At 37.0% G+C, this 25118-nt stretch overlaps 1 protein-coding gene across 16 annotated transcripts in view; it reads left to right on the plus strand.

The window, feature by feature from the left end:
• The window catches only part of HDAC9 (histone deacetylase 9), a 924856-nt gene that overhangs the window by 502717 nt on the left and 397021 nt on the right, over nt 1–25118 (plus strand). For 12 of the 16 annotated variants that reach the window (XM_045062751.1, XM_045062752.1, XM_045062750.1 and 9 more), the window contains 2 exons: nt 19625–19756; nt 22868–22983. In XM_045062751.1, the coding sequence (XP_044918686.1) occupies nt 19625–19756; nt 22868–22983 (248 nt within the window). The remainder of the gene's footprint in view (nt 1–19624; nt 19757–22867; nt 22984–25118) is intronic. The other 4 variants (XM_045062760.1, XM_045062759.1, XM_045062763.1 and 1 more) reach the window with 1 other exon arrangement.

A 25118-nucleotide genomic window follows, 5' to 3' on the forward strand; every position in this document is an offset into this window, starting at 1 on the left:
CATGGGTGAGTGTAATGCCAGGTTTGAAGTGCAGTGTTGGGTTCGAAGACCGTGAAATCTGGCCTTTCAATCCCTATGTTTTATATCTGCCTGGTTTCATTGAAAAAGGCAATTATGCTAAAGTTATAGGACCACATTGATTCATCCAAATAAAAATTAGTGAATTATTACAATTTAGATTGTACTGATTATCATTTAACTTCAGTCTAATGATGAATAGGGTTCAAAATATTTTAGAGGGGCACCTGAGTGACGTAGTTGGTTAAACGTCTGCCTTCTGCTCAGGTCATGATCTGAGCCCGCGGCGGGCTCTCTGCTCACTGGGGAATTTACTTCTCCATCTCACTCTCCTTCTGTGCTCTCTCTCTTTCAAATAAATAAATAAAATTTAAAAAAAATTAGAAATAGCATATGAGCTTGGATTAGTCCTTGTAAGTCCAACTAGTACAGACATTTCCTTTTGAAAGCAAATTATTTAAAACCATAAATTGGTGTATTCTTTCTGCATCAAATATTTAAACATTTTTAAAATAAACTCTTCCAGAAACAAAATATAATTTTAAGTTGGAATTTCCAAATATATTTGCTATAATCAAATATAACAACTAATTTATTGATCAATTCTGGAATTCTGAGAAACTGTAAATATAAAATTAGTGCCAGAATATGACTTTGCCATCACTGTACAAGAAAATACTGTTTTTGAAATCTACTCGTTTTTGTAGGGAGTTTGATAAGCTTGTGGGTACATAAGAATTTATAGAGATACCTTATATATCTTTAAATATGCCATCTAGAAACTATTTTTTTACATTTATTATTTATTTTTAACATAGTTATAAGAAAAAATTATGAAGACTGTTTCTTTAGGTTTTAGAAAATGTTCCTTAAAGACATACATTGGAGAGCATGGGTGGCTCAGTTGTTAAGCGGCTGCCTCCGGCTCAGGTCATGATCCCAGAGTCCTGGGATCAAGTCCTGCATCGGGGTCCTTGCTAGCGGGAAACCTGTTTTTCCCTCTCCTACTCTCCCTGCTTGTGTTCCCTCTCTCGCTGTGTCTCTCTCTGTCAAATAAGTAAATAAATTCTTCAAGAAAAAAAAAGAAACACATGTATTATCTTTCTATTACCACTACATATGCATTCAAGCAAAATAATTTTCTTTTGGATGTTACTAGGATAATATTTCTCTCTCTTAAAGAATTAATATACTTACTTGTTGAAATGATAACAGCTCTATATATTTTCCTTTGCTCTCATTGTCAGAGCTATTCAACTCGTTCAACTGAAGAAGCTATCCTTAGCCTACACACAAATTTTCCTTAATTGTTTATTTGGCTTACTATATCATTTATTTACTGTTTTGTTGTTGTTGTTGTTAAAAAGGTCCCCATCTAAATTGTACAAAATATATAAATCAATAAAATTGAAAAAACCATAATTTCTGTGTTGGAATCATAAGTATATTGTTCACTTTATGATGTCTTTTAATATCAAATTTGAATATCCCATGTCTTTTTATTGAGTAAATAATAATTTAGCATACAGGCTATACCATAATTCATTTATAGCCTTCCAGCATTGGACATTTAAGGTATTTCCAGTGTCTGCTATTAAAATAATTTTGCAGTAAATATTATAGAAGTTCCATCTTTGGGCAAATGGCTTATTATTTCTACAGGATAGATTTCTAGAAGTATATTTTCTGGTTCAAACTCTACCCTATAAAATTTGCTTCACTTTTCATCTCTGATTAAAGTGATTTAAAATGTCTACTATTGGGGCACCTGGGTGATTCGGTTGGTTAAGTGTCTGCCTTCAGTTTAGATAGTGATCCTGGCGTCTTGAGATTGAGGCCTGAGTTGGGTTTCTTGCTCAGAGGGGAGTCTGCTTCTGCTTCTCCCTCTGTCCCTTGCCCCCACTGTGTCTTCCCCTCTCTCACTTGCTCACTCTGTCTCAAATAAATAAAATCTCAAAAAAAAAAAAAAAAAAGAAAAGGAAAGGAAAAGAAAATGTCTATTATGTGTGGGCACTAATCTATGGTAGGTAACTTTATTTTTCTTTTAATTTGCCTATTTTATTTATGTTGTTTATTGAGAGAATCTTCAAATTCCTTTAAAGGTAGTATAACAGTTTTCTCAGGAACAGGGAAAGAAAAACCTGAAATAATAGTCATACATGACATTTGAGTGTGCAAAGCTAAAGTGAAATATTCCTAAAGATAAATGCCCAAATTCAGAGATTTTGTAATTTATAAAAACATAAAATTTATACCTTGAAAAACTCCAGCAATGATTTCCTTGGTCCTGTTATCACTTGGTATCATGCTGTTTTTGACTCTGATGCTCTATTAAACAAATTCTCTGCCTTCATAATGGTTTTAATTGTGAAGACACATGCAATAAATACAAACAGAAGTCATGTCTGTTTATACATTCATTTGATTGTTTTTTTAAAATAATTACCCATCCCATTTTATTCCCCTAAAAGATTTGATATGGATATAGATATTATGTGATTAAGAGGATAGTGTTTTAAAGTTCTTCAAGTGTTTTAGACTTGTGTAAGCAAGGAGTGAAAGCTGGAGTATGGAGGGAAGTCGTCGTGGAGAGAATGGGTTCACAGCATATCAGAGGCCATGGTTAGGTAGAGAGTTGGGGAGGAGCACAAAAGGGGTGATGAGGAGTGAGCATCTGAAGGTAGATGACTTATTTTTGTCACCATTGGGGGAAACTTTGCCAGATGAGGTAGTACCAGATGATACAAGCCCCTGAGACTCAGTCTGTAGGAATTCTCTTTCTCTTGAAGCCTGGTGTAAGAAGAGGACCAAAGAAGTCAGTACAGTGAATTTCCGTGCATGGGAGTAGAATGAAACAAGAAAAGCTTTGGAAAGATGGATCCCAGGTTATTGTATGCAGGTCCGAAGGAAAGAAAAGAATGGAAAACAGAGCTTAACTAAATCACTTCCGTAAAAATAAAAATAAACATTCAGAGAGCGTATAAATGTATTTGAGGTTACACAGCTAGTAGACAACAAAGGTAGAATTTGAATTCCAATCTTTTTGACACCAAAATGTGTGGGTATTAGCCTTGCCTTGTAGATTTCACTAGAGATGGAAAAATGTTAAAACCAACTGATATAAAGATGTTGAGAACAAAGTTGATGAGTTGTGCTTTGATTATACTAACGAAGATAGGAATACGACAAACAAAGGAAAGAGGACAATAAACTGACTGAAATTTCAGAATTGGAGTTTTCATTGAGTCACACAGAAAACTTAGTAAGTTTCGAGCATTTTGGAGCCATTTAGAAGAAAAATTTTGTGTTTGTGTGTGTGCGTGTATGTGTGTACGCGAGAGACAGGCAGAAAAACAGAGAGCAGGGGTAGGTGGGAGGAAGGACATGCATATGATTGTTTAGAGAATGAGAGAAGTAAGAAAGCTCGGGGGACCCAGGCAAGAAAAGAAGGTGAAAAAGGTGGAGAATTCGAGAATGAAGAGCTCTTTGCTACAGAAGGCAAGAAGAGAAATGAAAGTTTGGATCTTTCAAGGATAGGTATTGTAAATATCCTAATACCTTCCACTTCTTTTTAAGTGAGCTTTAAAATCCAGAGAGGAGAACTGAGTAAATCCTAGGGATGAATGACATGAGAACCAGGAGAGGAAATGGAGATGCTGGCACATGAGAAGAGGCCAGGACTATCTGAAATAAAAATTCATATTAGTTGTTCTCGTTTTTCCCTCCCCCTTTTGTTGTCAACCTTTGAGCCTTTTCCATCATTACCTGTATGATTAAGTTCAGAATAGCACTTACTGGGCATCCATTCTACCTAAGTTATTCTGCGAGGTTATGATGTTACAGAAATGTGTATCTAATGAGTTAGCTCTTTTTTTCTCTTATTTACCAGTATTCTCATAGGACACCAGTGACTTAAAAATCTCTAAATCAGTGGCTTCTTCTTAGGTTTTTTTTTTTTTCTTTGTCCTGTCTTTCATGGCTTTTGACCCCATTGACCAACTCTCTTTCTCCTTTAAAGTTAAATTTTATTTGCTGCTCTTCCAATCATTTGCTTCTCATCTCTGTTTGCATTGCTATGTCCTTTATGCCTGCAGCCCACAAGACAGAATTTCCCATCAGTGGTCTCCTCTCTGTGTCATGTTCCATAATTTTCCTGTGTTTTAAGTATCATCACCCTATTAAAGGTTTTAATTCTAGTTCTTACCCATTCTAACTACTTCTTACTTATTTAAATCGGTGAGTGCTCTGATAGTGGGGTTTAACTCAGCTTCCTCATTCATACAGTGATCAGACTGACCAAGGACCATCTTCATTTTTTCCTTTAAATTTTTCCATTTGTGGTCAAAATCTACATCTTGAATTCTCAGCCTTTCTGCAGACTCCAGGCTGATATTCCCAAGGTGTCCTGCAATTCTTGTTACTTTCCCGGGTTTAAAAATTGACTCTCTCATCTTCCACTTCAAGGCATGTCCTGATTCCTTGATTCTGCTAAAACCTCTGCCCATGGCTTCATTGTCTTTTCCCCTCTCTTGTCCAGTCCAACACTAAGTGCAGCTCTTTCATTTTTTTAAAAGTAGGAATCATTTTTTTAGATATATAATTTTTCCTTCCCTTATACCTAGTGTACAACTTTGCAGAGAACAAGTGCTCAGGTAATAATTGCTGAAGGGAGTGTCTCTTCCTTCTCTTCTTACCTGACTGCTATTAGATCTCCTTCAGAAACATGGAATCATAATTAAAACCAATTAAATGAGGATCAGCCACATTCTCTTTTTTTCCACTACTCTTAGCTGAAGTACAACATTCAAACCACCTGAAATAGAATAAACTGGTAAGAAAAACAATGCTGTTCTTTGAGCCCTGATAGAACATAAATTCAGTGAAAATCTGTTCAAACCACAACTCTAATTAAAGGTTTTAGCTGCCAAATAATATGTTCTGGTTAAAGCCAAGTTATTATTATAGAGTGTTTCAGGAATAACAGCACAGGCTTTATACTTTGCTGTTGATTTTCTCATGGGAAACTCATGTAAAGGAGAGTGATACCTCCCTATTGACTTTAACTTTTAGAAATGCAAAGCATGTTGAAATTGTACATAATTCTCTTTTAAAGAAAAGGAAATAGCATTTCAATGGTTTTCCTCAGTGTCTTATTGAGTTATGGTGGGGCACAATTATGTCTCTTAAATTGATTTACCAGATGGAACGTTACATTTTCTATTCAGCTGATTAAGTTGTAGGAGCCTGGAATTGTATCTCATACCATGAAGATCATATATAAAAGCATAAATATTTTAATTAACTACTAGCTGATTAGAGGTTTAAACTGGTTTTTTTCCCCCTCCTTTAACTTCCATTGTACTAAAAAAGGGAAATTGTTCTTAAGAATGGGCCTTATCATACAGTTGTTATTTGGCTTAATAATTTAATATCTTAAATGGAACCTATAAAGAAATAAAATAAAATGTTCCTATCCGAGTGAGTTTTGGAAATTGCTTGCTTATCATGGCTATTTAATACTTACAAAGTATTCTTAGCATTATAGGGTGAGAAGAAATGATCCTTAACTTACACCCTCATGGATCTTTAACAGAAAAAAATTTAAAGAAAAAAAGCTCTATTTTTGCCTGTTTTTTCCTCCTTTGAATCTTTCTACAAGTAAGAAAATATATCAATAAAGCCTTTACCTTTTTTAGAAAATTAAATCTGTTAAAATAGTAAATACTAATTTTAAATAAATTATTGTCCTGGCTTTTTGCTAAGTGATGGGCATCTATCCTTAAAAGCTTTCTTTAATATCTGACTTGCTTACCTAAAAATAATGCCATAAAAAAATTATAGCACAGTAAAACCCAATCTAGTCAGGACAAATATTTGGGAATATTCAGACTTCCTATATACTGCCCACACTGGAATTCATTAGACTGCTGTATTGGCTTCCTATGGCTCCTGTAATAAGTTACTGTAAACTTAGTTGCTTAAAACACACAGACTTGGACACCTGGGCGGCTCAGTGGGTGATCTCAGGGTCCTGGGATCGAGGCCCAAGTCAGGCTGTCTGCTTATTGAGGAGCCTGCTTCTCCTCTCTGTCTCTGTCTGCCTACTTGTGACCTTTCTCTCTGTCAAATAAATAAATAAAATCTTTACAAAAAAAAATTTAAAATTACACAGACTTATTATCTTACTGTACTGGAGGTCAAAAGTTCAAAATGTCTGCCTCTGGTGTCAGCAACCAAACACCTCCTTTTCTGGAGGCTCTCGGGGCTCTTCCATCTCATTGCTGTCTGCAGCTGCTGGCGGCTGCCTGCATTATCTGGCTTGTGGCCCCCTTCCAGCTTCAAAGCTAGCAGTGACTAGTGGAATCTTGAACTGCATTGCTCCAGTGCTCACTCCTCTGCCTCTCTTTTTGGCATTTCAAAATGCCAGTGTGATTCTCCTGGGTCCAACTGGACAATCCAGAATAATCTCCTCTTTACAGGAGCTGGTGAGCAGCCTTCAGTCCATCTGCAACCTGAATTCTTTTTTCACCAGGTAAAGTAACAGTCACACGTTCTGGAGAATAGGATACAGTTACCTTGGCCAAGGAGGCATGATTCTGCCTATCACAGCTAACTTAGAGTTTTTATTAGGATGATGTTGGCTACAGAATCTTTCGACTGACTACTTCTTCACCATTTTATTTGAAGTTTGAGGTCTATGTATCCAGAGAGTCATCCAGAGAAAGTTGGCTAATGGAAGGTGCATAACTGAAGGTTTGTCTGGAGAAGGTTCTGGAGTGACCTTAATATATCCAGAGGCAAAATACTTCCTTCAAATCAGTCTGAAGTGGATAGGAGTATTCTCTTATAAATAGGTATTCCAAAGATAGTCTATAATAAAGACAATAAAGCTGTGTGTTCCATTGAGGCAGTAGTGAATTACCAAGAACGTCCCCGAACTGTAAAGTTTACAAAATCAAAAATTTGCCAAGGGAAGTAATTAGTAACAAGACCTGCTTAAATGACTTAGAAGGTTTTGAAACGGGACAAGAATAGGAAGCCAGGGAGCGTTTGAGCTGTGCAAAGGACACAGTGCTGTTGATCAGAAGTCCTTGTGCTGACCCTTTCTTACCGGTGCTGTTGATCCCTGGCAACTGGCTGTGTCTCGGGTTTTGAAGGGCCAAATATACTAGTGACTGCACCTCAAGGCTCAAAATTGCATTGAAGCAGTTAACAGTTCCAAATAGTAGTAATTAAACACTAAATAAATAGATATGGGAATGACAAGATTGACCGAAAAGCCACTTAAACTAAACGGAACAGTGTGATTCCCTGAGGAGACTAGTGGTGGAACTACCTTTCTCGTAGTGACATAATCTGGAAAGTCCAAGACACACTGGGCAGCTGGTTCTCCTTTATCTCCTCAGGGAGCCTCCTGCCATCACTGCCCTTCAGCCTCCACTCTGTCATCACGCCTTCTGTGGCAGTTCAGTGCCCATTCCGGTTACTGACCATTCTCTGACTCCAGCATACTCAACCCTCTCAACCCTCTGTCTACTCAACCCTCTGTCTTTTTAAATTTTAAGTCTCGTCTTCCTACCCTCTTGCTTAAGAATCACATGATACCTCTTCTGTCACCTTCAAGGCTGAAGTCCTTATGTGGCATGCACAAACTTTCTCCTCCTCCCACCTCACTCCTGCTCTAACCTTCTCTTACCTGTCCCTACTCTATCTTCTACAGTGTGTCCCTGAAGAATCAAACAAGTTGCAGTCCTTTGAAAAAGCCTTTCTTTACAGAAGCCATTCACATCTGGTTTTCCAAATGGTTCCTGCTTTTCCTAAAGTGTATTCTTGAATCGTTCATATGTTTCTGTAAATGCTCAGCTGATACATACTTCCCCTCTGTGAAGCTTCTCTTGGTGCCTTTCCGTCACCCACCAGGCTGCCCTAAACTCTCACTCCATTCCTTATTCCAAATATATGTATGCCCCAATCCACCTGGACATATCTTTGTGTACATATGTCTATATTAAAATTAGAATTCTCTACTTAGCTGAAAATTCTTTCAGGATGATATCTATGGCTTGTTGACTATTATAGCCCATGTATCTTCAGAGAGTTCATAATAGGCACTGAGTTAATATATCTTATATGAATAAATAAATGTACAGAGTAAAATAGGAGCTCTAGTATACCTCTCATTAGGTATTCAAAAATATAGGAAGATTCTTTTTCAAAGAATTTTTTAAAGATTTTATTTATTTGACACAGAGAGAGGGAGAATGAGAGACGGAACACAGGCGGGGGAGTGAGAGAGGGAGAAGCAGGATTCCCACTGAGCAGGGAGCTTGATCCCAGGACCCTGGGATCATGACCCTAGCTGAAGGCTGATGCCTAATGACTGAGCCACTCAGGCGCCGCTATCAAAGGATTTTTAAGAATGTAATTCAGAGTCATATTTGGTAGGAAAGAGACTAAGTGATTATTTTTTGTTGGCTGTAAACTGGGTATGTCAGAAGAAAATGACACAAATGAAGTAATAAGCTAAACAATGATTTTATAGTTTTATGGAAATAAACTGAAAATTTTCAGATAAACATCAGAGACAAAAACTATATATCAAAAAATATATGACAAAAAAAGTCATATATTTGAAGGAAATAAGATTTATGGCATTTAAGATTAGACAGTGATTTTACTAAATTTACCATGTATCATTCTCTTCAATACTTTCAAACTCTTTAAAGCCAAGGGAATGGATATTATTGCCCACATTTGCAGGCAAGAAAACTGAAGCATAGAGACATTGCATAGTACTTGGCCCCCATCACAGCATTAGTGGCAGATTCAGGGCTGGGAACAACGCCGGACGCTCATGCATGTGATCAGGTAAGGTTCGTGCTGAGAACACAAATAAGGATGACAAAGGTTAGATTTATGGGGATATCCAAAGAGTTATTAGGTGATAGGTATTAATTCCTGGGCCATATAGTCCTGACTGTGAGGTGGTTTTCTAGGAGAAATTGCATTCCTATCAAATACTGGTCTGCCCCAGTGCAGATCTCACCCCTGAGAAGGTCCTCACCCTGTCAGCAAATCAGTTCACATCTATGTTTACACATGAAGCTCTTATGAAGTGTCTGGGTAGAAAGTGTGTTAAAAAGTTTAACGTCACAAATAAAACTACTCTTCATGACACTTCTATTTGAAAGAATATATGAAAGATCCATTTAATAAAGAAAGCAAATAAAACTGTAAAGTACATGGTATAATTTCTTTCATGCATAGGCAGGAATTAGTTCATTACTGAAGGTATTAAGAAAATTGAATGATCTATTCTGAATTTTTATTTATAAGGGTAAAATGTCAGAACTAAAGAAACCTTTAAATAGAAAAGATATAAATATATCTATAAATTCAGATTCCCCCAAAGTAGAACATTATTTAAGCTGTGAAATATTAATTTAGAATTAAGACTTTATTATAAACTTTATTAGAAACTGGATTGAAGAAGACTTAATATGCTCCTCATCTAGCTTGTTTTATTAAAGTGATAATTCAACATTTTGCTGCATTTTCAAAATACAGATTTTCAAAATTTGTCTTTACTTAGTAAATATTTTATACTTGAAAAATTGAAGCATGTAAAAGAAAGTATTCTAGATATATACGTCTAGATACATATGAAGGTATTCTGGGCTTTAGGGGATTATGATTTCCTTGAATCCAAAACATGTTATTTTTGGTGCCTGCCAGAAAAATGAAATTCCTTCTGCATTCCACATCTGATCTCTAAGACCTCTTGCCATAACATTCAGCATCAAGAAATTCTTAGAAATTAGAAAAGTTGAAGTTCAGCTAGTTCTCTTCTCAATAAAATTTGAAACCTAGCCTTTAATTAAGTTACCTTTCATGCTTGGATATACCCAAGCTGCGTTTATTCATTCAGCAACTGTTTATTGAGACTCGCCATGAGTCTATGCAGTTGCTAAGTACTGAGAATAGACACAAAATTATTACATTGACTCTTCTGAGTACTATGTGTGGTAGAATAATTTCAGTGAAGCAGGGAGGTTTGGAGCCATATTGCAGTGGTTTGAGGTTAGGAAGTGGTGATGGCAAGTGTAAGGCTACTTAAAAAAAAACAACAACAACTTTACTTTGAATTAAGGTATAAATACAGACAGTAGCTAATAATATTTATATCTCAGAAGGGCTTTTTTTTTTTTTTGAATGGGCAAGATGCCAACATGACTACGTGCAAAGAAGAGAGACACAAAGAGAGAGGGAGTTTGAAGATACAGATTGAACAGCTTCTCTTAGTATTGCATAATTTAGCTAAATTTTGCTTGACATTTCTTTGAAGCCTTATCTTCCACTTAGTATCCCTTCCCCACCTTGTTAGCATGTTTAATCTTTATTCCTTCAGTTTGCCAGCACCTTCCGCTAGACAAGGTTGCCTTCCACCTCTGCCTGTCAGAATCTCACATAGTCCCCAGGCTGTCCCCTCCCTGCCTTTCAGCCACACACTGCCTATACTTCTACTTATCATATGGCATTGATCACTGTTAGTCTTTCACTCATTTTTGCAAGACCATGAATACCTGGGAGACAAAGGCTTTCTATTTTATATTGGTGAGGCACTTGCCTCAGCACTTAACACCGCTTTTTCACATTTACTGATTCATTAATTCAATAAGTAGCTAATGGGTTTATTCTATGTCGTTGGTATAGCCGAAGTGCTGAATAAGCAATGAAATATAACTAGACCCATTCCCAGCCCTCATGGAACTTGCTGCGTAGGTTCTCAATGTTTTTATTCAACAACTCTAAATTAGGTGGCTTAAACAATGGAACCAACTAAATAAAAAGATTTCACTTTAACTAGAAAAAGTGATGAAATATTTTATAACTTAATATAATTTGTTCCTGTCCAGAATTGTATTGTTTGATTAAAGTATCTGTTTAAAAATGGGAATTTGTACTTTAAATGTCCTAAAAATTCAAAGAAAATTGTTATTTCCTCTTCTGTTTTTCCTAGTATTAAAAGAAATCTAGCAATGAGTAGCAATCTGTATGTCCATTTATTCATTCAGTCAATTTTTACTAAGTGTTGACAAAGCCAGCTGAGCACTAGGCATTTGAGAAAAGCACTGGTATGAAAAAGGGAATGGGATTACCCAGCAGCGTAGAGTACTGCTCTTAGTATGAGGAAATTCAGTGGGTCCTTGAGATTTAGAAGTGCCCACTCTGGCTCACAGATGAAGCATCCCTGAATGCTGAGGGAGAATGCCCATGGAGAGCTGAGAACCTCTTCTGGACCACATTCCTGTTAGACCTCCATGCTGATCTGAGCTGCTTCCTAAAACTCAGTAATTCTCTTTGCTCTGTATTCCCTTTAGCATTGTTCTAATCAGAACAAGGTGGTGGTTGTTGTTTTCAGTTGTGGGGAACCTAAGAGTTAAACTGCCATGCCAAATGGTGGAAGGAAATACTGACAGATGCCTACACAGATTCACAATGATATGTGCCAGTGTGCTGTCTTCCAAAGCAGCACTGCAGATCACCTAACTGTCCAGTTACCAAATGTTTAAATAAGATATTGCATACTCACATGTAAATGTAACTTAAATAATATATGATATATCCATATAAGGTATTTTTAATAGAATGTGTAACTGCTTGGGTAAAGATTAATAATATACTTTCAAGGGAAAACAGTAAATGGAATCTTTTTCTTTTCTCTCTCTCTCTCTTTTTTTTTTTTTAGTTTTAAGATGTTTATTTATTTGAGAGGGAGTTGAGAGCATGAGCAGGGGGAGAGGGAAAAGCAAACTCCCTGCTGAGCAGGGAGGGAGCCCTGACCTGGGGCTCAATCCCAGGACCCTGAGATTATAACCTGAGCCAAATGCAGTTGCTTAACCAACTGAGCCAACCAGGTGCCCCAATGGAATCAATCTAAAGAATATATAATTGCCCATGAAAAGACTCATAATACATTATTAAATGAACAAACAGTAATATAATCATAAATAAAATTTGATTCTCATTTTCAAGCACTTTTATGTACAAAGCACAAAAGAAACATGTTAGCAGACTAAACTTAATTTGTCCCGTTTCTAAAAATATTGAACATATATGACCTACATAATCAGAAGACAGCAACAAATGTTGTTATAAAATAAACACTGCAGAAGACCACACTATGAATTGAGTAATGTGAATAATACTTACCAGTATGCTTTTGAAAAAAGAATAATTCTTTTTTAATAAATAGATATATTTGGTATATTCTCAATAAGAAGATAGATAGATAGCTACAAAATATTTCTGAGTGAAAAAGAATAGTATTATAATTTCTCCAGGAAATCGCATTCATAAATTACCATAAATATGGCTAGTTACTAGAAGCTAAGATTACCAAAGAAATGATTTTTTAAAACTTGTATATCTGAATTATATGATAATAACAATATGAATTACATATTGTTAAGTGGTTATAATTAGAAAGAGTTAGGTTAGAAATTTTGCTCCCTAATACCAAAATGTATAAAATCTGACTCATAACAGTAAAAGTCCATATTGTGAGCCAAAAAAAAAAGCGGAAGTTGTGTTGGATTTGTAGTATTATTCTGAATGCTAACTTTGAAAATATATAGTCTTTGTCTGATTAAGAAAAGTTTTAATTAGAGTAACCTGTATCTTTAGATCAACTAGATTAGAGAATTTCCTGTGTCTCCAAATTGTATTTTCATAATTTTACGGATTACTTAATTGAACAGTTCATAGTGGCATGAATTCCTATGAGCTAGTCTAAAAGAGAGAAGCGACTCAGGCGCATGAATTCCTACGAGCTAGTCTAAAAGAGAGAAGCGACTCAGGCAGGAAACTTCATTTTTCTAAAGGGCATTCAAAAGAGAATGAATGAATGACAGGTTTTATGTGCCTTGTTCCAAGTGACAGGAGTGTTGGAATATGGCAGCTCCTAAGGTAGCCCTGTGGGTGGGAGAGAGCAGGAGAAATCTAGGAGAGAGAGAGAGGCTGAGTGGACGAATCCACAGATATCTGGCATAGCAGGGAAGAATGACAATGCCAGAAAAGGCATCTGAAGTTGGCAATAGAGCCCTCAGCTTCCCCTATACTCACAGTGCTAAATGTGCACTGCAGGTAAAATCGTTGAACATATACATATTCTTTAGTATAAAGATACACTTATTAACCTAGTACTAAATTTTGATTGATAATTGTCTTAATTAAGAGTATAATTGACCGTCAACTGAAATGTCTTCCTTTTGTCCTTAATGATCATTTCCAATGAGAATGAACAACTTCTATATACCATGATATGGGGTATTGAATTTTTGTCTAAATTATTCGTGTAAAGGATATTTGTAATTTAGGATTAAAAGTGAACAGAGACAAATGCACACAGTAGGCAAACATTCTTCATTTAAGACAGAAAACTAAATTAAATAGTAATTATAAACAGGGAAGTAAAAAGACTAAGGAAAATACATGGAGTCAATTACCAACAAAAAATGGTGTTTTTTTTTTTTTTAAAGGTTTTATTTCTTTATTAGGGTGCCTGGGTGGCTCAGTGTGTTAAAGCCTCTGCCTTCGACTCGGGATGGAACCCTGCATCAGTCTCTCTGCTCAGTGGGGAGCCTGCTTCCTCCCCCTCTCTGCCTGCGTCTCTGCCTACTTGTGATCCCTGTCTGTCAAATAAATAAATAACATCTTTACAAAAAAAAAAAAAAAAAGAGGTTTTATTTATTTATTTGAGAGAGCATGAGCAAGAGAGAGCAAGAGAGCACGAGCAGGGGGAGCAGCAGAGGAAGCAGCAGAGGGAGAGGAAGAAGCAGATTCCTTGCTGCACAAAGGGCCTGATGTGGAGCTTGATCCCAGGACCCCAGGAGCATGACCTGAGCTGAAGGCAGCTATTTAAGCTGCTGAACTACTCAGGCACCCACAAAAAAGGGTTTTAAATACACTGAGTAAAAGATCAGAAAAAGGACTATTGCTATTCTTGTTGTTGTTTTTAATATGTAACATTGCATTAGGCAAAAGCTGTAAACCAGCTGTAGCTCGCAGTCCTTCCACTTTTTTTATTTGTTTTGTTTTAACATAAGTTCCTTAGTCTTTTATATAAACTATCTTAAACACTCGCTTATTTATCTATTGAACAGACAACCAGTTCAGCTAAGCACTTTATTCCACTCTTTTAATTTTGCAGCATGAGGTCCGTATTGTAGGCATCATTACTGCTCCGTGAAACATGATAAAATGATTCACAGATCAAACAACTCCCCCAGGGTTGCAGTTAGTCCATGAAAAGTTAGCACTGAAATCTGAGTCTGGTCTTTTTGGTGTCAGAGACCTGTTTGCTTCTGCAGAAAATACTTTCCATATCCATAAGTGTGTGCATGTGTATAAAATCGACACCCCCACACTCACACCAAATCTTTCAGTGAAATGACAAGTCTGGACCTTGTCACTTACTATTGGAATCCTAATTGTTTAACTCAGGCTTCTGCTACCTAACTCTCCTATTTCTTTCCTGGTGGTTTTGCCCCTACCTTGCCATGCCTGAGTTCACTCTGCACCATGGATGTCAGTAGGAGAAGTAAGATTTGAAATACATTTAGCTCGTGAGGCATCTTGCATATGTTTTCTGTTCCTTTTGTTCCCTTCTTAATTTCTTTGAAGTGAAGAGAGCAAAAGCTTTTAAGTCTGTCCTCTTTATTTTAATATTGATTGTTTTCATTTAAATAATGATGATCAATTTTTCATGCAGGATTTTCATCTCAGCAGACAAAGGCACTCAGATGGGCACACACACTAAAAAGCTTGCCTTCTGTTTCTGTGATTAATTGAGATGTAGAGAGTGATGGGTGTGGGGTAAAAATAGAAAGGCAATTAGTGCAACTAGGCATGAAATAACATTGAGATACAAGCAGAATGTCTCCCCAGTTAGTGATCTCTTTCTGGGCTCTTGTGGATTAGCATCCCATTAGTAAGTCACTGGAATGGAAATCTTCAGCCTTTGGGGAGACCAGAGCATTAAAAACGGAATTAACTCTAACTGCAAACTGAGTCAGCACAATAGGTCATTAATTCGACTCCGTGGGTATATATATCATGCTGAGCTTCGGTGTGTGGGCTTCTAAAATATTAGGAGTGAGTTTATAAAGCATTGCAAGGACTAAATGATGGTTATCTATCATTCTATCCTTCAGTATCACCATTGAGATACTAATGTCTCTGGTGGTTCAAAACCAGTATTGAAATACAGACAAAACTTTTTACTAGAACTAGTGGATATGGGCCTTTACTTAGAAAAGCTGTGTATTGTGTATTTTGAAAAAATAAATTCCTCTTACACTTACAGAATATTAATGATTCCTAGTTTTTAAAAAGCTTCGTCCTCAATTGATAAAGACAAAAATAACACGATGCCTCAGATAGTATCACTCCGAAGATTGAGAATTAAATCTTTCTGCATGAAGTTGACTTGGTTTGCTTTCTTTAGAAATAACCAGTGGCATCAAAAATATTTTCATGGGGCACCTGGATCTCAGTCCATTAAGTGTCTGACTCTTGATTTTGGCTCAGGTCATGGGATTGAGTCCTGTGTTCAGGCTCTGTGCTTAGCAGGGGGTCTACTTGAGGATTCTGTCTCCCTTTCCTTCTATCTGCCTCTCCTTCCCCACTCCCCCACCCCCCATGCCATGTGCTCTCTCTCTCTCTTTTTCCTCAAATAAATAAATCTTTAAAAATTGTTTACAAACAAATTTCTAAGTATAAAATATATTGAAATATTGAATATTTTCAAGCAACCTATAGTACACCCTGGTTTCTGATACTCTTTTCTTTCTTATTCTTCTACATCCTCTTTAAGAATTGCTAACAGATAATATTATTTCCTTTGATCATCCCCATGTAGCACAGTCATTAACAACTGCCATTTACTGATTGCTTACCCCAAGGTTTCTCACACTTGGCAATACTGAAATTTGAGTCCAGATAATTCTTTGTTGTAGGGCTGTCCTGGGCATTATAGGATGTTTAGCAACCTCCCGGGCTTCTACCCACTAGATTCCAATAGCTATACCCCACATGGCCCATCAGAAATCTCTGCAGACACTGCCAGTCATCCCATGGTGTCAGCATCTCCACTGACTGAGAACCACTGGTTTATGCTCTACTAGACACTATCTCTGTGATTCTACAATCAAAATGTGGGACTTTGTGAATGGGAGCCTTGGTAGGAAATAGAACCTACACAATATTTACTTACAACTTACAACTGCTTAGGGATGTTATGGCACCCAGAAAATATCAGTAGTGAGAAGTCATTCCCACCCCAAGGGCTGAAAAAGCAAGGAGAGGAGATAATGTTCCTGGGGTGTTGGGAAAGCTGGAAGCATGGAGAGGCCTCTAGACAGAGATGAAATCAGGAAGAGACAGAACAACACCATAACACAAAGAGCAAAGGATACCCTGGCTCCTCCTTCCTCCTTAATCCTTTGTCACTAAAAAGTCCTACAGTAGGTGAGCCCAAATGAAATCCAACCAGCAAAGGATTGGAGTGATGCAACCCCAGGATTTAGTCCTGTGGGCTCAGACACAGAAGGAAAATGGAATCCTTGGAGGAAAAGAAAAGAAAAGAAAAGAAAAAACTGCCCTCAATTTAACATGAAAAACTGAGCTTTAAAGAAACAAAGTAATTCACCCAAAACCAGTGTCCTCTGTACACTACTAGTAACCTGTAGCTTGTTGGCATCAATGAATGGACATTCAGTGAAACTATGAATTTTTCAAGGTTATTGATTTCAGTAGCTGATAGAAACAAGAGCAGACCCAATTCTCATTCCCAGTCTGGTGGTCACTTTTTTTTGTGTTGACCTCTGAAAAAAATTTAAGAACTGTATATCCAGCCCATTCTTCAGCAGACAAACATGAGATTGAAAGCTATGTGCTGACCTGGAAAGTCATTTTTTCCTAAAAAGCTTATGGAATTCTAGATTTCATATAGAATGTTTAAATGGCATATGCTGTTTTTCCAAGCTTTTGGCACATTTTTGTCTTGATTGCAGAAACCCGGCCCCAGCTGGTGCAGTGTGTGAGGAGAGGGAAGAAGACTGGACTGAGAAACAGGGGATTTGGGGCCGATTTTCAGGTTTCATAAGTGAAGAGTCAGGATCAGAAAACACTAGAGTCTCACTGAATATCCCATAGCTGGAAAGTAGACTCAATGTCACCTCTTCCCACAGAAAACATAGTGTACTTTCTACCCCATTTACAGTGATAAATCAGTTGATTTACTTCCTCTGGACAGCAAGTCGGTAGCATTTAATACTTTAAGTCTCATCATAAAGGCATATCTACATTAAAGTCTAAGAATCTTTTCTTTATTTTTGTCTTCACATTATAGCAAGGCTACAGTGGAAACCGATATAGTTAGCACATAGGGATTCCTCATTTCTTTCTTTTTTTTTTAATATTTTATTTATTTATTTGACAGAGAGAGATCACAAGTAGGCAGAGAGACAGGCAGAGAGAGAGAGAGAGGAGGAAGCAGGCTCCCTGCTGAGCAGAAAGCCCGATGCGGGTCTCGATCCCAGGACCCTGAGATCATGACCTGAGCCAAAGACAGAGGCTTAACCCACTGAGCCACCCAGGCGCCCAGATTCCTCATTTCTTCCTTTCTTCCTTTCCTTTTTTGGTTTCAGATGAGTATATTTACTGACTGACAGCTTTTTAGAGACAAAAACTAGAGTGTTTCAAGGAATTTTAAAATAAATATATACAGGTAAATCTAAGTGAATTAATACAGTTCCATTTTTCTCCCTTTAATCCTGGGTGAATCGATGCTAATATTTCAGATTCAGAAATCTCTACTAAGATAAAGTGGGTTGACACTCCCAGAAAGTCTGGAAGGTCCTTGGTCCTTTGCCCAAACTATTTACCTTCTTTGCCTCAAGGTGGAGGGCCCAGAAAATGATACATTTCAGGGCTTCAGACACTGAGCTTCTTGTTCTTCGTCTTGCTCTCTGCCCACTCCCCCTTCCACTCTGCAGTATTTGCAAGCTGTCCTGTTTCACTGTTTTCAGCCATAGAATCAGGTGTATAACACCAACAAATTAACTTGTTTTATTTTTCATAATTGAATATTTCTTTCAAGCTCCTATTTCACCTGCCTTATTCCAAGTAAGCCTAGAATGCAGGGGTTCTCAATCCAGGGTAGAGCTGGAGAGAAGGGAAACAGAAAAGAAAAAGACAAAACTAAAGTATAGATGTTTGAAGTCTAAACATAAAAACAAGCAAAGAAGAGAGAAAGAAAGAAAAGATTGTAAGTTCTACTTCGATAGCCTTTGTAGTCAGGCAAAAATACAAAATTCCTTCGAAGAAAACATTTTCACTCATCAAAAACTCTGGCTGCATGATAACATTGTATCTGAGATGATTAGGAATTCTTTGGGAAATGGTTTATAATTGTTAGGGTGTTTATACATGAGGAAAGGTGGGTAGCTGTATTTTCAGTATTTAGAAGAGTAGATTTGAGCTAGATTATCTAGATACAGACCATGGTGTCATCCCTTTTCACCTATGAGACCTTGGGCAAGTTACTTACCCTCTCTGTGTGTTGGTTTCCTCATTAATATAATCAAATATAAAGAGATTATGGTTTAACAAGTTAATAATGACAAAGCATTTAGAACAGTAGTGGACATAGAAATCATTCTGTGAATGCTAGTTGTCTTTGGATACCCTCTTTCCATTACCTCCCCCCAGCACTGTTATCATGATCAACACTAATTTGTACTATGTAGGGATTCAATCTAATGTTTCCATTCTTTTAGAGTATAATTATGTAGAAATCTAATCCATAATAACTAAATTATAGCGCATCACTGTTTAGAATAGTTTAACCAAAAAATAATAATAACTTATGTAGGAATAATGTGCATTTGTACTTTGGAGTATATAACCTTACTCAGAACTTTCTATTCTAAGAGTTGGCCACCCTTTCTCTCTTCTTGATTGTGTACTAAATCTGTAGAAAGGCTTATTCATAGCGACTCTATTTGGTTTGGTGTTATGATACCAAGTATATTTTCCCAGGATTTCAGGCTAGAGACTACTGACAAAGAAATATTCCAGAAGTCAGAATTAGACATAAATTGTATGCTACAGAGGTGTCTTCTTATTACCAGAAGTCAGGCCAGAGTCTCTAAAATCACATTAGGGTACTGTTTTTGTGGGTATTGAGTTTCACCCTTGAGAGAATTAAAAGAGCTGACAATGACGTATAATAAATCTTACACTGACCCAAACATATTTAGTGATTAAACTTCCCAGCAATCCCAGTTCTGTCAGCTTAAATAAGTAGAAAACTTATATTTTTACTCTTTCTTCACTTTCCATTTAAATAAGTAGATTTCATAGAAATAATTACTATATTTGTCTGTTTAATTCATTTAGAGTTAATGCCTTATTTACATGCTTGGGATTTTAATTTGAGATGAGAAGGAACCAAGAAAAGTATGAGCCGTTTTTTTATACACAGGAACAACTGGCTCTCTATTTTTTAATTTTTATCTATTTTCTTTGTCTCAATCCCCAGCCTCTGAGCCCAACTTGAAGGTGCGGTCCAGGTTAAAACAGAAAGTGGCAGAGAGGAGAAGCAGCCCCTTACTCAGGCGGAAGGATGGAAATGTTGTCACTTCATTCAAGAAGCGAATGTTTGAGGTGACAGGTAATTGAGGACTGTGCAGACATACACTAAAAAATGCCGGTAGGAGGAATGAAAATAAATAGCGTAGAATAAATATGGCTGTTGCGTATTAAAAGTTATTTTGAGGAGAAACATGTCTTAAAAGGAAATTCTATTGAACATGCACAAGTAGCTCAGTAAACCTTGCCATGCATTCACCAACTGTGTTAAACAGGAAATGAATGAAAAACAGAACTGTGTGTCAATCTAGGCATAACTAGGGAATGCCAAAGTTCACCTTCATCTTTTCAGAAACAGGCAGTCCGTTTTAGGAATGCCAACCAGAAGAGTATAACTTTTAATGAAATTTGATCAGAAATGAGCAGAGGGAGGTCCGAGAGGAACACTTCCCCCATACTCAGACACGAATGTACAAAATACATCTGGGAAAATTAAACTATGTGGAACAGCAAAACCTTGACTTTTCAACAAATTTACAGAACTCATAAATGACTTTATGTGTTTACTAGTGAACTGGGACTTATGGCAGGAGGGGGATATATTGCCTTTTAGGAAGGGAAAGAAACTGTCATTTTCACTACTCTCCAATGGAAGCGTTCTTATTTTCTTAGCTGCCTGGTTAGTGGTGGGGTGAACAGGTTAGGAAATTCAACCTGATGTCTTACAAAGCTTTCTGGTCCCAGCTGTACCTGATCTGAAATTAGAGAAGACTTAGGGATACAAGAACCAAAAAGGCTAGCCAAAATAATAATACTGACTACTGTTTATCAAGTACCTACTTGGACCTACATGCGTTGTATTTGGTCATTTCCTTCGGTTGCATCCATAGAGAAGTGGTAATCGGCAACCGTTTTTTTTTTTTTCCCATTCTCACAGAAGATTGTGCTTATACCAGTGTAGTCAGTTGCTATCATTTCTCCAAGATCAGATCTTGTCCTTAGCAGGAAAGGGTAATAATTTTCCAAAATTATTTGTTTTCTGTATCTCCTGTGGCCATAAGAACACCTACTTTGGGTAGATAATACGGAAAAGATTGCAGAAGTGGGAGTAGAAAAGTACAGAATATTAATGCAATGTGGTAGTTTGACAAGTTATTTAGGAAAAGCAAAATGTGCAGTCTCCTACTCATTCCTGGTAGATTAATAAATTTAATACAGATTTAATAAAAAATCTTTATCTGAAGATTTTTTCCTTGACAGATAAGAAATGTTAAATAAATGCATATATAAATAAATAAATATTATTCTACCAAAGTATATTTTTTTCAGTATCAAATATAATCACTAATTTGGACCAATTTAAATTCAGAGCTGCAGACTTTTTTTTTTTTTTCAGAACACAGATTTGTACCTAAGTAAATAAAAATCTTAATTAAGCTTTCATAATAGAGGTACTTGGTGGGGTTGGGGAAATGAATCTATTTTAATGTAAAGAAGATGAACATATCAAATGCCTAATGTAAATAAAGATTTTTCTAATTGGAGAGAGTACGCTCCCTCATAACAGGAAAACTTGATGAAAATAGAAAGCCATATACATTGCTTTGCTTTTTTTGTTTGTTTTTGCTTTAGAATCTGATCAATCCAAGGGCATATTTATTTATCCCAGTGTTCTCTTCTATTTTCCTATCAAGCTCTTCTTGATGGTAACTTCTCCCCCACTGTCACATGTTACATTGCAGTGGAATTTTGCTCAGTGCATATCTGGCTAATACTTAATTCTAACTTAAAGAGATGATAATTTGCTGGAGTTTCCCTCACGTTTCTTTATTTTTGAAATACCATATTTTTCAGAAAGGGACTTGTATGTTTATTTGATGCACATTTCTGGTCATTGAGCTAGGACTTGTGGACGCTTTGGTAGATTTTTAAAACTAGTATGTTGTACTTATTCTCAATGTCTTTGGAGGATCTGAACTACCAGAGACAGATTTATTCACCTATCCCCCCCACCTTTCTCTGCCAGCTTTCACATAATGTGGATGAGCTTTGTTTAGATCTTCAAGCTAATTATTTTCCTGTAGTCAGAGACCATTGTGGCATCGTAGAGCAGATAATTGCTATCGTGGGTCTTCTCCCAACTCTGCATCTCCCTTCCCCATTTCCTAGGCTCAAGTACCTGCTGTTTCCAAATCCTGTGCCCCCTCTCCTCCCAAAAGTTGACATGGGAACCACTTGCTATCTCCCTGTTTTTTAAGTTCCACAGTTTTCTGCCCCTTTTCCCACCAAAGCCATGTTATTTAACAATTCACAGCCGTGGCCCCTCCCAGTGCCTTCTCCTGCACTCTCTTCTTCTCTGCTGTTCGCATTTCATGAACTACTTCCACTTCTCTTCAAGCCCCTGTTGCTATCTGATTTCTTCTCTGAGATTTTCTCAGTGTTCCCAGAAAATCAGTTGCTACCTCCCCTGCCTCCCCATGTTGTAGAATCCCGTTGTAGCTTGTACTTGTGGCCTAGAATTCTCATGTTCACAGCAGTGATTTCTACATAAGGAAATACTTCTGTCTGAATATCGCACCAAAAGACAGAAATAATGACTTTAAATTGACAAGGCAGATGTAAGAAAAGTACTTTTTTGTTTTTGTTTTTTAAAGACAGGATATGAAAATGAGATATTAATGAGAAATTGGTATTGAGTCACACAGGAAAGGCCAGAGTTAGGAGTCTGGGAGAAAATAAGCTCCTTGAAGTATTTTTTTTAATGTGTATTTTTCTCATTAAAAGAAAAGCAAATAAGAAAGAATCAAAGATAAAAATCAGATTGATCAATATGCAAGCAAAATATATAGACAGAAAGGCAGGGAGAAGATGTGTTTCAGAATTTTACACCCATGTCCTTTTTTTTTTTTTTCTCATCAAAATCTTCTATAATGTTCTCTAGCTCTTATTCTTACTTATCTAGAAACTGGAGTACTGCATTGTATCTTAATGGTGAAAACACAGGGAGAAAAGTGGTAGCAGAATTCAGAAATGTTTCAAAATTTTTCACAGTCCTTTTTGTGGACTGACATGGGGCTTGTTGTTCCCATAGTGGGGAAAACAGTGTTTGGTGCTATATGTCACTTACAATATCACCGAAGCTCATCCCTGTATGGTTTTCATGAATCAGCTTGTGCTTCCCAATGTCTTCCAGAATCTTCCGTCAGTAGCAGCTCTCCAGGGTCTGGTCCCAGCTCACCAAACAATGGGCCAGCTGGAAACGTTCCTGAAAACGACACCTCGGTTTTGCCACCTACTCCTCATGCTGAGGTACTATTTTACTATTTTGGTTCTTTTAAAAATTAGATCCTTGAATAGCCCTATAAAACAAAGTGATATTTCTGAAGTATAAAGCCACCTGTTCTTAGTTATTTTTCTTATAGGCTTATCGTGTATGGAATTGAATTAGGCTTGATCTTATTTACCAAGTTTGGATGACAATTATGGTTTGGAAATAAGGAAATGTAACCCTCAGGAAAAAAAAAAACACTGTTAGGGATGCTACCCAGCAGTTGTTAGTTACACTGCACAGCAGTTGTGCAACTCGGTAGTGTTGGGTTTGGTTCTTGGTTGTTCTGATGGGGTAGACCCAAAAGCAAGTAAAAAAAGACTTTGTGCAAACCTCTCAGAAGAACAGCCTAGCAAAGTAGGTTTTATCCATTGCCCTGGAGAGTAATGAAAAAATAATTTAAGTATTACATAGGATTCTACTGAGCAAACATTAGCAGAGGACCTACTAAGTGCCATTCATTTTGCCTGGCAATGGGAATATAAAAATAAATAAGATATGAACTCTGTTCCTGAGGAATGAAATGTTAAAGGAAATGGATCTGATTGTACGCAGTCAACCATTATAACATTTGTTTTTCAACACCTAATTTATGGAAACCAATGATATAAGAATAGAGAAAGATAAATTTGTGAGTCAACAAGAATTCTTCTGTATAATTTTGTTATTAAGCTAAGCCATGGCAGCAGTCTGGAAATAGCCATTCTTAGGGAATCAGCTGTTTTGAAGACACCATCAATTGACTGAAACTCTTGTTTTTTCTTTTCTGTCAATGTAAGGCCTCCTTACCATGATTTGCTCTATGCAGGGAAAGCTGGTACAATAACTTCTCATATGTAACTGTAACATATTTCTTTCCTTATATTTGATACAGTCGTGGTAACTTAGGGTTGAAAGAGACTGATGAAATCTCTGATTCTTGCATCACCTATATAGCTTTCCTAATGTGTAATTATCAAACTTTTGCTAGCATACTTCTACTTACAGGAGCTCCCTTTGCTCTTTCCTGAGACAACTCAGTTGATTTGAGAGAATTCCCTTGACAGAAATGTCTTCTGTACATTATGCCAATATCTGTGTCTCTACAATTTCATATATATACACACTTATAACAAATTATTTCTAAATTGTAAAATTACCAGGCCAAAATGTAATTTGAAGGCAGAAAACCAGAGGTTATTTCTGTTAAGTTAAGGGCCGAAACCAATGAAATCACTTGCTCTGAGAACCTTTGCGTAGTTCAGTTTTGGGGGGTTTGTTTGTTTGTTTGTTTTTAAGATTTTATTTATTTATTTGACAGAGAGATCACAAGTAGGCAGAGAGGCAGGCAGAGGAAGAGGGAAAAGTAGTCTCCCCACAGAGCAGAGAGCCCAATGTGGGGCTCCCTCCCAGGACTCTGGGATCATGACCTGAGCCCAAGGCAGATGCTTAACTGACCAAGCCTCCCAGGGGCCCCTGTATAACTTCAGTTTTGAGTTTTGGTTTTTAGGGCCTCACAAGACCTGAGATAGAAGGCAGGCTCAGTAGTGACCAAGGAGGCTAATCTAACATGAAATTAAGCTGGAGTTTCAAAAGCTCATGTCTACACTATGTTGGTAAGTCCCTCACCCCACCCCCAGAAGTGTTTGGATGCAGACCAGAGCAGGCACAGAATTTCTCCCTGAGAAGTTTTAACCAGAAGCTTGACCTTGCATGGAGTGATAGCCCAAATTTCTGTAATTTCAAACTGTTATTTTGGTTTAAAGTGCCCAGATTTGTTAGGGTTTGTAGGTGTCTGGAAAAGCAAATATAAATCCTCTCTAGAGGAATATACCTGCATTCTAGATTTCAAAAATTTCCTTCAATTTTCCGAGGAAAATGGGGAGAAGAGATAGACATTCTCTTGCTTATGATCAGCTTCAGCTACTTAAAGAATAACAATACAGGCCTCCACATTATCTCCAGACCCTTCATCTATTTCTTGTTTTTCATGGTTTTCTTTCTCTTTTTCATTATCCATTCTAAAACACGATACGAGATAGCATAAGTACTTCACATATATTTGTAATCAGAGATGTAAGTGGGATTTTTGGACTATTGGTTATAGGTATCGTATTTCTGTTAGTGCCATTATTTG

The sequence above is a fragment of the Mustela putorius genome, unplaced genomic scaffold (genome assembly GCF_011764305.1).
Source record: "Mustela putorius furo isolate JIRA1106 unplaced genomic scaffold, ASM1176430v1.1 tig00003845_pilon_pilon_pilon, whole genome shotgun sequence".
NCBI lineage: Eukaryota > Metazoa > Chordata > Mammalia > Carnivora > Mustelidae > Mustela > Mustela putorius.